Source organism: Euleptes europaea, chromosome 3 (genome assembly GCF_029931775.1).
Source record: "Euleptes europaea isolate rEulEur1 chromosome 3, rEulEur1.hap1, whole genome shotgun sequence".
Lineage (NCBI taxonomy): Eukaryota > Metazoa > Chordata > Lepidosauria > Squamata > Sphaerodactylidae > Euleptes > Euleptes europaea.
In genome coordinates, this window is record NC_079314.1 from 56,873,631 (window position 1) to 56,886,795 (window position 13,165).

Here is a 13,165-nt window from a genome sequence, read left to right on the forward strand (position 1 = left end):
ACACGGGGGGGGAGTGGCGCGTGCGCAGTAGAGGCCCGCTTCTCTCTCTCCTCTGACCAGAAAGCGCCACAAAGCGCCCGTGGATGTTGCAGGAGGGTCGGAGCCGCCGTTTGCCAAACGCCTGGAGCGCGGAGGGGGGAGGCGAGGGCAGCGGCGCCCTTCCAGACCCCGACGCGAGCGTGACGGCTCTCCTTTCTCTCTCTCAGCGGCTGCTCAGCGCTGTCTGCCGCTTTAGGTTAGAATCGAGGAGGCAGCAACACGTTGCTTGGAGGGAGGGGTCTCCAGCGCCTCCCCCCCCATCCCCTCCCCTCCCGCCGAACTTGCAGCTGGTCCCCGAAGCAACTTTGCAGCTCGCCGCTCTTCCCCGCGCCCCTCCTGGCTGGGCGTCTGCCCTGTTCCCCGCGCGCCGCCGCCGCCTCCAGGGGGCGCGCGCCGTCGGGGCGAGGAGCGGCCCGCGCAGCCCCGCCGCCGCCTCGCCTTCGCCCCGGGCGAGCCGGCCGCCTCCCTCCCCGAGGAGGCCAAGCGGGCGAGCCCCGAAGCGACCCTCGCGGGGGGGGGGGAAGGCGGGGCGCCGGGAGAGAGAGAGAGAGAAAGAGAGGGTGCACGCGCGCGCCCCCACTTGCAGCGTTCGCCGTCGCGGACGGGGGTGGATGCAACTTTTGCAAGGTCTGTCCCGGGAGGCCGGAGCGGCTTGAGGAGAGCCCCCGCGCCCGGCCGAGCCCGGAGGACTCTCCTCCTCCTTCCGACCCCCGTCCCCTCTTGGTGAGCTTGGCATCCGAATCTGGGATACGCCTGCTGAAGACATGCCTGGGACTTGGAAGCCTTAACCGCGGGGGCCGACAGCATCCTTTCTTGCCGGAGCAGCTGGGGGGGGGGGCTCGCCTTACGGGAGACATGTGCGCCACCGACCACTCCTGCAGGCTGGGCAGAAGCGGTTTCTGACGGAGCCTGGGAGCCCTTGCGAAGCATGCGCCCGCTGCAGACTCGCTTTGCCTGGCCTTGGCTGCTGGGCGCGCTCCTTGCCCTGGCCGAAGGAGCGTGGCTTCAGCCCCCGTGCCAAAGGGATGGGCCGAAGCGGCCGCCCGAGGTCGGGAGCCGGAGCGGCGAGCGCGGGTTCTGGCGCCCGGTGGCTCTTGCCAAGTCTCGGCCGGGGACGCCCGGGCAAGGCGAGGTCTGGACGGTGCCGCGGCTCCCGTTCGGGAGCGTCTCGCAGGCTTCCTTGCAGGCTGGCCAGGTGGGTGGACCCAGGGCCGCAGCGGCAGCGCTGGAGGAGGGGGTTCCGCCGGTGGGTGATGGCGATCCCAGCGCCCGGACTGGAGCGCGGCTGGCCGGTCGTGCATCGCGGGCTCTGAAACCCGCCGACTGGTCTGGTGGCCCTGGGAAAGGACAGGGTGAGAAACAGTTGGGGGGAGACCCCTTTGTGGCTTTGGGGACTGGTCTCCCTAAGAACGAAGTGCAGGGCGAGGAAAGCAGAAGAGATGCCGCAAGGATTAGCCTCAAGAGCTATACTAGAAGTACGCGGGGAGCTGGTGATCCCCTGGACAGAGGGCGAGCGGGAAAAGTCAGGGCTTTCAAGAACAGCCACTTTTTAAGAAACGTCAATAACTCGCGGGACAGAGAGGCAGAGAGGGATGTCCCCCTGTGGCTACCCTTGAACGGTTCTCACCTGGGAGAGAGGAATGCTGGTCTGCACAGGAATGGAACCTTACGGCCATCTGGCGTCAAGAACCCTTTCTACCCTCTGACAGAGGAGTCCTATGGTGCCTATGCAGTCATGTGCCTGTCGATAGTGATCTTTGGCATCGGGATAATGGGTAACATGGCGGTGATGTGTATTGTGTGCCACAACTACTACATGAGGAGCATCTCGAACTCACTACTGGCCAATCTGGCCTTTTGGGATTTCGTCATCATCTTCTTCTGTTTGCCTTTGGTGATCTTTCAAGAACTCACCAAAAAGTGGCTGCTGGAGGACTTCTCCTGCAAAATTGTACCATACATTGAGGTAAGTAGAGTTGATACAACACACCTTTCATGGCATAGTGGCTTAACAATTTGTGATCTTAAGGATGAGTATTTGTGAATCATTCTTACCTTTGTAGCATTCATTGCACTCTTTTTGGTGTTCTTCATATTCAGAGTTTTTAATTGTTAAAGGGTCTTTTCATGTTTTAAGATAAATGTGCAATATTTCAATTATTTGATTCTGGTGAGGTTTGTGTTGGAGGAAGGAATTCTCTCTTGCACTTCTGATTAGATCAACTAGGATTCTAGCCGATTTAACCCCATTGACTTCAGCAAGAATGGCATCATGATCCTAAAATGAGAACGTAAGTCAATTGAAACAAATTGGATTTGTGTCTGCATATTGGATGTGACTTGTGGCTCCTTGGACACAGGTGTTGCCTATGTTTGTGAAGCTGCATGTAACCATCTTTGTGAATGCATTTGCTGGATTTCTGTGTGGAAGTGCTTCTGAACATGGATAAAAGTTTTTAATTGGGGCAGATGTGTTTGGGATTGGGGCTAAAGATTATAGTTTTCTCCATACTTTCTTGGAAGTAAATGCAATAAAACTTGCAAGCAAATATGTTTGCCATCACAGTAGTAATTGGCATAAATGTATTAATGATCCGTGTCAACTTAAATCCTTCACTGTAATTGGTAAACCAGGCTACTGTAACAGGGAAATTTTTAAAAGAGTGGGAAACTCCCAGCAATCTATGGGAGTTTCACTGATTGCAGTGAAAATGACTATATATAATCAGAGCAGGGACTTCTTTTTAATATGTAAATAGTCACATGTACATTTGGTCTGTATATACTTAATACAAAATAGGTAAAAGCATTTCAGTGTAATATAATTTCTTGTAGTGCACTTATTTCTTGTGAAGTCATGCATACACTGTTCCTCCTTCTGAATTTGTGGAACTCTTCTTACTGCTTTCTGTTTTTCGAAAGAAACACTCTGTTTCTCCTTCTAGAGCTGGAAGACAAAAGAGTGAAGGATGTGCTTTGATAGTCCAAAAACCATAAATATGATAGATGCATTGTTAACATAGCCAGTTAGTTCCAAATCCCATACTTGGATCCTGTTTATTTTTTTGCTTTATAATTCCTCTGGTTCCATTTAAATGCTCACTTCTTGACAAGTGCACAGATATCCTGCCAGTCAGCTGGCCAGAATCCTGCTGCCATGCAGGTCGTCTGCTTTATTTACTTGGGGCAGGGTTGGGGAGGAGCAGCACTAAAGCTGGTTGGTAGAATGGACTCCATCTGGCCGGTTGACCATATGCTTAACATCATTCATTTAACTACCACCAACAGGGTAAGTGAAGAAAGGGTGGGAGTTTCATATTATCCCTTAAAAAGGCCATTCGGTACATTAGGCATGAAGCTATTAATTGGATTGCATTTGAATTGAATAGGGATTACCTATTCAGTTACCTATGAGGAGGGAGAAGTGGGTGTGACCGTATTCTCCTAACCTTGTAGTGGGAGGTGCACTAGCATGAAGGAACACATGTTGCCTAACATTTAAATAAATCACTTTGACTTGTGACATTGTTTAGGGTGTGGTCATAACCTAAACAGTGGAATTTCACATGCAACACACCTGTATAGCCAGAACATATGAAAAATCAGCAGCTGGAGGATTCAGGGGATACAGGACCGATTTTCAACAATAGAAACAAGCCAGATGTTTCCAGGATAAAATTGCTAGGATAACCACGGAAACAACCTTCTCCCATTGCATGCCCTTCTCTAGCATCTACTGTTCAGAGGTATACTACCTCCAAACATGGAGGTTCCATTTAGCTGTAATCTGTTGACAGCCATAATTATGCCAGTCCTTAATCTACAGCGAGTGAATTTCATTGGATAATTTTTCATGTCATGTAATGGGGTTCACTCTCTCAACATCATTTATAGTTGTGTGTAAACCTTTATAATATCCGTTCCATTCTAAATATACAGTATCTTCCCATTTATTTACTATTGGAACGGACATTAAGCATGTTCTGCCTGGTCAATACTTTTGCACCATACAGGTTTCCAATTGGTAAATTAGTTGTTAATCTGGTTGAGTTTCGAAAGTATTTTGAGTAACCAGCGGACTGTGTGGTGGTTTCATGACCTCCCCCTCATGAGACAGAAATATCTGGCTAAAGCTGCAATCCTAGAAGCACTTCCCTCTGAGTAAGCCCCATTGAATAAAACTGGACCCACCTCTTAGTAGACCTTGCTTTCCCCCTATAATACTCTCCTTCTACATGTTTTTTAGATCATAGTGAGTAGGATCATAGTGAGTCTCCATCACATAGACCAGGGCTTCTTAAACTTTTTCCAGTCCCTTTTCGCTCAAACCCCTTTTCGCTCAAGAAATTTTTACGTGACCCCGGGTATATAGGTATACAAAAGAAGTATACAAATCAAACATTTACTGATAATAAATCAAATTTTTCATGACCCCCACATTCAGTTATGTGACCCCATATGGGGGGTCCATAATTTAAGAAGCTTTGACATAGAATGCCTAGAGCACTTACTCCAATCTAAGTCAATTTATTTCAGCGGGCTTAGACTGGTGCAACTTCATAGGATTGCACTGCTAGTGAAGGTATCGAGGAAATTTTGTTCATACTTTTTACCACTTATGTATCAATTTATATAGTGCTTTACAGAGTAACTACTTAGTAACTACAAGCAAAAAGAAAGTCCCTGCCTCATGCAGCTAGTTTTGCCCTTGAGGTGAACTCTTTAAATTCCTGATTTTTGTCGCTTGCCAAACTTGTGTTGGTCGAGTCAGATGATTACCCATATGATCCATATATTACTGAGGGCAGGGGAACTGCCCAGAACAGGTATGAGAACTCGCAATCATTTCACAAAGAACTGGCAATCATTCCACAAAGTTAAGCATATGAATTGGGCCTCAAGTAATGTTTTAAGAACAGCAGGATAAGAGCTGTAGGCTGTCTATGTGATGGAGATGATTACTTCCTAGTCATATGGGATGGATCACATGGATGTCTCCTACACAAGCACCACTGGTAGACATGGTGGAGAATCAAGACTAATATGAAGAAGAAGAGTTGGTTTTTATATGCCGACTTTCTCTACCACTTAAGGAAGAATCAAACCAGTTTACAATCACCTTTCCTTCCCCTTGCTACAACAGACACTCTATGAGATAGGTGAGGCTGAGAGAGCTCTAACAGAGCTGTGACTAGCACAAGGTCACACAGCTGGCTTCATGTGTAGGAATGGGGAAACAAATCCAGTTCACTCTGCTGCTCATGCGGAGGAGTGGAGAATCAAACCTGGTCCTCCAGATCAGAGTCCACCGCTCCAAACCACTGTTTTTAACCACTACACCATGCTGGGAAAGATTCAAGTAATCATACCTAGCCACATGCTAATAAAAATACTCATTGAATACTGATATGGCATGGGTATTGAGAGAGCAAGAAGCTTTATGCTAGCAACCAAACCTCAAAGGTAGTTAAGGACCTTGCTCATAAAATTGGAAGCAACTAAACGTAACCAAAACATTCCTAAAATCCCATGATCTTCTCAGCCAGAACAAAGGTATTTGATAAATTGAACCAAACTTGGCTTGACCTCTGTATTGTCTATCAGAAAGAATATATCAAAGCAGCTGAAAAATGCCTTGAAAATGTGCAGCTGCATTAAGGCCCTTGTGGCACATTTCCAGTACAATCTTCAGTGCTTCACCCAGGTGTGGCTGATTTCATTTCATCAGTTCTATAAATCTGTGTACTAATTGACTGGTGAATTTTGTTCAGAAAGGGCTTCTTGAAAGGCTTGGACAGCCCATTCCTGAAGGTGGGGAGGTAGCTCCTCAGCGGCCAGGAGCGAGGCTTCCTGGCTGCCGAAAAGAAAATCAAACCATTTAAAATATTAAAAATAGGGGGAATCCCCCGTTGCAAATAATGGGGCTACACCACCCAAAAAAGGTAGTGTAGCCATGCTGCAGCGTGAGGGGGCATTCCTGGGGTGAAAGGGGTTAGGAAGCTGCCTAAAGGCAGCTCCGCCCCCAGGAATGCCGCCCCCCCCCATTTTGGGGCAGGCTTTCCCGGGAATTCCCTGCTGGTGTGGCTGCATTGACAGCAGGGCCCAGTGTGGCTCCCTGGTGCATGTTTGCCCACGGGATGGTGTAAGTGCCCATTATCCTGAGGGCATTTATACCGGCACGGGTTCACACCGGCTCCTAAGGAGCTTCAGTTCCCCCCTCCCCTTTCAGGATTGCAGCCTTAGAATGGTAAACATCAAATTTTATAGTTTTGCCTTTGGCTAGTAAACACAATAAAATCATTAAATAACAGCTATTTAGTTTCAAATCATACTTACGGAAAGCTTTTCAAGACCTCAATTTGCTGTGGAAATAATCTCTATTGCTCTATCTGTGCTCTATTGCTTTCTTTAATTTAAAATATTTTGTTTGTGTATGTATGTTAGAATTATACTTATGAGCCTGGTGTAAAATATTATAATTGAAAATTGTACTTGCACCAAGCGACCATTTTTTTTAGAAAAACTATATTGTTTGCATTGTAAAGATAGCTTGAATTAATTCAGAAGCATATACTATAAATTTGGAAAGACTGCAAGGAATTGCATTTCTGAGTCAAATACAGTGCATTTCTGGAGGCAGTCATTGATTTTAGTGGGACTACTCTTAGGCATTGAGGCTTACAGCCTTAAAATAAAAGCTAAAGAAATATGATGTGAACTTTTAAAGCAACAAGTGATGATCCACTTAGTCTAGAGTAATTGCATGGAAATCTCAACCATAGATGCACAGTAGTTTACAACCGTAAATAGAAACAGTACTAAATCTGATGCAACAAGTTCTCATGCAACAGGCAGTTATGCTACAGAGTCGGGTCTGCCAATACGGCCACACTATGGCTCCCTGTTATGCCCTAATAATTTTTGAGACATTAGGAAGTTATTTACAGTCACTTAGAACAAAGTAGCCACATTGGCTGTCCTGTAGCCATACCAGCATCAGTGGTCTATAAAAGACTGCCCTAGTTTATTAGATGCATTATTAATGCTAGATACATAAAACTGGGAATTCAGAGGTGCATTTCTCACTGTGCTGAGCTGGTTATTACCTTGCAGTTTAACCAAATGTATCACATTACCCATATCCAGCCTGGTGAAGAGTCCTGGTGAACTTGAAAGCTTGCACCCTGTTTTGTCATTCTGGTTGGTCATAATGAAAGGTATTACATGGACTGTGTTCTTGTTTTTGGATTTTCTTTTTGTTAGAGGGAGACTACTACTCCTATATTACCAGAAAAAAGGATGACAGGCAATAAGACAGAAAAGAATGAAGCCTAGGAATCCCAAAACTGGAACCAGGAGGACTGAGGGATTTTTTAAATATATGAGGCAAATTTGAAACTAGCATTTAATCAGTGGTGTTATTTGGTCTCTGGGATTCTACCTGCAAGAACAGACCTCCGTTTTTTCCTTTCCTCGCCACGAATAAAGCTTACGAACTGAGTCAGAACAGATTTATCTGAGCATTGGATTTAATTGAACTGTTTTGTTGGGCCTTCTCTATGGTATGGAGCTCTGGAGCAATAATTTTTTTTTAAAGTTTCTTAGAAATGTATAGCTCACCTCTTGAATGCCCATGGGACCCTCTAGATAAAAATAAAACAGGAAGACCAGATATATATAGATATATAGATATAAAAATAGATTGGTCTTGGTATGACATTGGTGTGCCATTTAATCAGCTAGTTCCTGCAGGGAACTGAATTTCATGTCACTGCTGCAAGTATAGGTAAAGACATAGCACTGCCCTAATCAATTTGAGAAGACATTGTAGGTAAAGACATAGCACTGCCCTAATCAATTTGAGAAGACATTGTATTCCTAGTGTTGGAAGCCAAGCTTAGATGCCTCTTTGGCAGCCATTGTTCTGTAAGCAGATTTCACACAATGGGGGCTTTATTAGTATGATGCAGCCATTGTACGTAAAGCTGATCTTTCCCACTGAATCAGCATCCTGGCACCCAGCTGTGGTTACATCTAAAGGCACCTTAGGTACTGGTTGTATAAGTAGACTCATGGACCAAATGCTGCCAAGTTAGTTTCAGAATTGGTTCTGGGGTTATTTAGACTTACGATGTGCTGGTTTAGGAATTCTCCAAACCGGCATCATGATACAATTGGCACTGTTGCCTTTTAAAATAGAAGAGGAATTCCATCATCCTCTACTGAGTAAACCCAGAAGAAAGCTTAATGCCAAGGCCAGAACAGGCAGAACTAATTGTGCAGCTGTGAGATAACAGATGTAGCATTTACTGCCTCAAAAGAAATTGTTGAACTCTTTTTAAGACAAATCCCTTTCTGTTTTGAAGTCTCCCATACAGAGTTGAGAAAAAGACCTTAATCCCATTGTTCCTTTCCAAATCAACCCCTTACCCCTTAAATGCTAAGTGTCAAAACGTTCAGTGAATAGAAGATTGTTTGGAGTGGAATAGATCTGCACAAGGAGCTAAGTGTGAGGAGGGAGGGGCAAGCAGTAAAAATGAAAATGAAACCTTTTGAGCAGAATACTCCACAAGTCTTGGGATCTTTTTATGTATAGCCTGAGATTTCTTTCCCTGGAGATTTATCTCCCTGGAGGAAAAAACCTATAACGGCAGCAGGTTGTAAAAGAGTGTAGAAAACCATGATTTAAATCAAGTCTTACTGACTAGTGATTTAAATTGATTTGATTTAAATCAAATCCACCCTGGGTTGGAAGCAAAGGGAGTGGGGAGCAAAGGGATTCTGGAATTTTCTACTTGAGAAGTATTCTGGGTACCAGCCTGTGAAGTTTTTAGACTTTAAAGCTCCTGTATATATGTTCGACTGTTAAGGATGGAGTTTTTGCATAGGGCATTACACAATTTTGGGGTCCTTATGCCGTTGCTTTACACAACAATTGCAATATAATGAAACTATCGATAATGTTAGTAAATGGTTTTGATGCAACCAGTTGATTGATTTATAACTTGCAGTAATTTATTACTGTTGATTTATAACTTGCTATGCTGCAACATTAAATCGTAGTATGGAGGGTAACAATAAAAGCACAGTATCAGGGTCAGGCCATTGTTGTTGAAAAGCAAATGTTTTGACCAGTACTAGAATTCAAACCTCATTCATTCTCTTGAATGCTCAGTGAGTTTATAAACAGTTTCAATCCAGAGACAAATTAAGAGACTTTGACATTTCCTTAGTCACCTAGTAATTGCTTGACTGACAGAGAAGATTCCAGATGGAAGTCCTTCACTATGACTAGTAATGTTACTGGGGTGGAAAAACATTCAAACTTGTTTGTTTGTTTGCAGACTTTTAACCATGATGCCCTTCTTTGCCTGTTTGCATTGTTGTGTTTTGTCAGTGAATCTTCGGGCTTGCTAATTTTCTCCCCTCCACAGCCAGTTCTCCTGCCAAGCCACCCTGGCACCTGCTTGGAGCACCAAAGTGAGGAGAGTGCCAATGGCCTACAGGGGCTTGGCTTGCTCTCATCCACCCAGCAGCACAGGAGGGGACTGGCATAAGGCCGAGCATGGGATGGGTGTACTTTGTATGGGCATCAAGTAACTTGACCAGCCCTGTTCCCTTCCCTTCTCACCTCAGTTGAGATCTTCCACATTTATGGTAAGCCATAGTTTGTCATCTTGTCAGAATCACAAGCTATGTCTGGAATATAGTTTGGAATGGAAGACCACTGATGGTAGTTTGTGATTCAGACAAAATGTCAGTTGGTGGCTTGTCACAAAGGAAGAAGTGTTAAATTTGCAAGCTGCATGCAAGGAGAGGAGCAATCCTACAAACTTGTTCATGTAACAACAAACTTTTTTTGTAACCTTTGTACTGAAAGCTGGTATTTCTGTGTTGGTTGAACTGGTTAAATATGTGGCTGCTAGGGAGCCTGTGGATGTAAAATATTTTGGGGTCAAGGTCGCAAATTCTTAAATTTTCCAGGCTGCTAAGCGGCAGCTCTGATGTGTTAAAAAGTTTTATTTGTCAGCTATTTTAACTCTGACCTCTTTTTGGGTACTAAGCTTTATTCCTCCCCAAACTTGTATTCTTGTTTGTGTTTACTAAGCTGTTTTCTTTGAAGGGATCTCTGACAGTTTAACTCACCAAAATAATAGGTTCGCCTATCACAAATATTTACACATCTGCATTGCCATAATTAAGTATGCCTCCCATTGCAGGTTAATAACAGGGGCTGTGCAATACTCCAGAAGTCGTTTCAGAGACTCTCCCAGTTAAGCCGGTGTTTACCAAATTTAATCCCAAGTGTCAAATATTTTGCTGTGCTATTGACTTTTAGCAATCTGATATGGCTATTAAATGTTGAAGGCCAATGCATACGATACATTTATATAATTGCACGCTATGTCCTTGCAGGACTTTTTAATGAGATGTACATAAACAAGAATATTTCATCATTATGAGGGGAATCAGACTCTTTTGAAATATGCCCATTACAGAATCTCAATTATCTCAGTGAGCATTAAGTAAGCAAAAAAAATTACAGCTGTCCAATATTTTAGGGTTTTCCCTCCCGATGTAATGTACAGATGCTGGGCTTAATTTATTATAAAGGCAAACAGCTTTTTTTTAAAAAAAAACCTTTTTGTATTCCTTTACTGTGCCAGTGCACCACAGTAGAGGGCTACTTTTAAAAAGCCAGCTTCAGAAAACTCAACACAGCACCATTAAAGCAAATGGGAGTTCTGCAGTAGAAGGAGCTGGGAATCTGGCTTTTTTTTATTAACCAAAAATATGGCTTGAAGTTAGCTTACATCCTGACCCTAAACTTCATAACGTACTTGTTAAGCCAGCACAATGCAGCGGGCATCATGGTTTGAAACACTGCAGCATTTCAGTGATGTTTGTGACTCTTCCTGAATGCTGGTTCATGAAGTGTTGGGGTCAGAGTATGACAAGCCCCACTGAAGGCAATAGTACAACCTTAAATCCTAGCAACCCAAGTTTAACTGGTTTGTGGGTCAGGGTGGTAGCCACTTAGAAATCTAGTATTGGATATAGCCACATATTTTAGTCTTCATTCCTATTAAATATTGTTTTGTTTTTCCACTCCTATGCAGGTAGCATCTCTTGGAGTCACTACCTTTACGTTATGTGCCCTCTGTATAGACCGTTTCCGTGCTGCCACTAACGTACAGATGTATTATGAGATGATTGAAAACTGTACATCCACAACTGCCAAACTGGCTGTGATATGGGTCGGGGCTCTCCTCTTGGCCCTTCCCGAGGTGGTTCTGCGCCAGTTGACTAAAGAAGATTCTGAAGTCAGTGGGAGCCCTCCTGTGGAACGGTGCGTGGTGAAGATCTCTCCTCACTTACCAGACACCATCTATGTGTTGGCCCTCACTTACGACAGTGCAAGACTCTGGTGGTACTTTGGCTGTTACTTTTGTTTGCCTACTCTTTTCACGATTACTTGCTCGTTGGTGACAGCGAGGAAGATCCGCAAGGTGGAAAAGGCATGTACAAGAGGCAACAAGCGACAGATCCAGTTGGAAAGCCAGATGAACTGCACGGTGGTGGCTTTAACCATTTTATATGGCTTCTGCATCATTCCAGAGAACATCTGCAACATTGTAACTGCCTACATGTCCACAGGGGTCTCTCAGCAGACTATGGACCTCCTTCACCTCATTAGTCAGTTTCTCTTGTTCTTTAAATCGTGTGTGACTCCAGTTCTTCTTTTCTGTCTCTGCAAACCATTCAGTAGGGCCTTTATGGACTGTTGCTGCTGCTGCTGTGACGAGTGCATTCAGAAGTCTTCGACAGTTACAAGTGACGATAATGACAATGAATACACTACAGAGCTCGAGCTCTCCCCTTTCAGTACTATACGTCGTGAGATGTCCACATTTGCTTCCGTTGGGACTCATTGTTAGTTCACCCTTTGGTCAGAACTTATGAAGGCAGATAGAGGGGGTATTTGTCTGTTGACTTCAAAAGGGTGGTATAGATTTTGCTATTTGGTCATAGTTCTAAATGTTTATGTTGAGGGAGGAAATTGTTGCAAGGACTGCTGTTAACTGTTTTGCATATTAACATATTTGCTTTGAAAAATAATCGTTTAGACATAAAAAAAAGAGACCAACAGCCAGTGTGGCATTTTAAATCATTGCAGTTGGTGATGTTCTTTTATTTTAGTTTTAAGGGAAGGGAGAAGTCATCCCCTTTCATTATTTAATACCTGTTAGTTTTTTTTTATTACTACAGAGTGCTTAGATTAGGCATGATCCAACCAATGTCATGTGCTTCTAAGTCTGTTTGTTCTATACAGGGATTCTTTTTTTTGGGGGGGGGGTGTTATTGAACGCATAAGAACTCCCATTGAATGTGCCTAAGGACATTCTTCTTGAAATCATTGGGACTAAAAAGCTCTCAACTTTGACTGAATAGTGCTCACTGGGTTGTTTTTGTTTCCCAATTTCCCCCCACTGAATACGTGGTTTGAAGCACTCAACTTTAAACCTATTTTATGAAAATTATTGTGAAATTATTTGGTATTCCAAAAATAATGGTAGAGTAAAATAAATGCATTTTTCATTGTTTGACTGCATTGTCAAGAAGCATTTTAACAGTTACATCAAATAATGTGAGGAAAATCCCTTAATAAGGAGACCAATAATTTTCTTTCATTATAAATGAACTAATATTGAATACGCTTTTCCTAGCACTCCCTTAGAGATATGTCTTCACAATGCACCTTTGCAGGGTCAGATGCACGTAGGTCACATATCCAGTTTCTGTAGGGAGAGTCTTAATGCTATGCTGATCTCTCCCTCCACATGGGAACACACATGAAACTGCCTTATATTGAACCACCCCTTGGTCCATCAAGGTCAGTTCTGTCTATTCTGATTGGCAGTGGCTCTCTGGGGTCTTAGGCAGAAGTCTTTCACATCACCTACTGCCTGGTCTTTTTAACTAGAGATGTTGGGGACTGAACCTGGGACCTTCTGCATGCAAAACTGATGCTGTACTACTGAGCCATGGCCCCTCCCCCCACATGTATAAGCAGCAAGGAAAATTTCACAATGAACGTAGGCTATACAGATGTAGTATTAGCTGT

At 44.0% G+C, this 13,165-nt stretch overlaps 1 protein-coding gene across 1 annotated transcript; it reads left to right on the forward strand.

Annotated features, from left to right (window-relative positions):
* Positions 1–967: 967 nt before the first annotated feature.
* On the forward strand, positions 968–12,013 carry GPR37 (G protein-coupled receptor 37). Its single transcript, XM_056846262.1, has 2 exons — positions 968–2,005; positions 11,160–12,013. Exons 1-2 carry the CDS (start codon positions 968–970, stop codon positions 11,976–11,978), a joined length of 1,857 nt encoding a protein of 618 aa, XP_056702240.1. The 3' UTR covers positions 11,979–12,013.
* Positions 12,014–13,165: the final 1,152 nt, after the last annotated feature.

Bases quoted from the DNA above. Each gene is read 5' to 3' on its own strand.
- GPR37 (XM_056846262.1), top strand. From the start codon at position 968: ATGCGCCCGCTGCAGACTCGCTTTGCCTGGCCTTGGCTGCTGGGCGCG. The intron at 2,006-11,159 runs GTAAGTAGAGTT...ACTCCTATGCAG, and splicing joins AAATTGTACCATACATTGAG to GTAGCATCTCTTGGAGTCAC.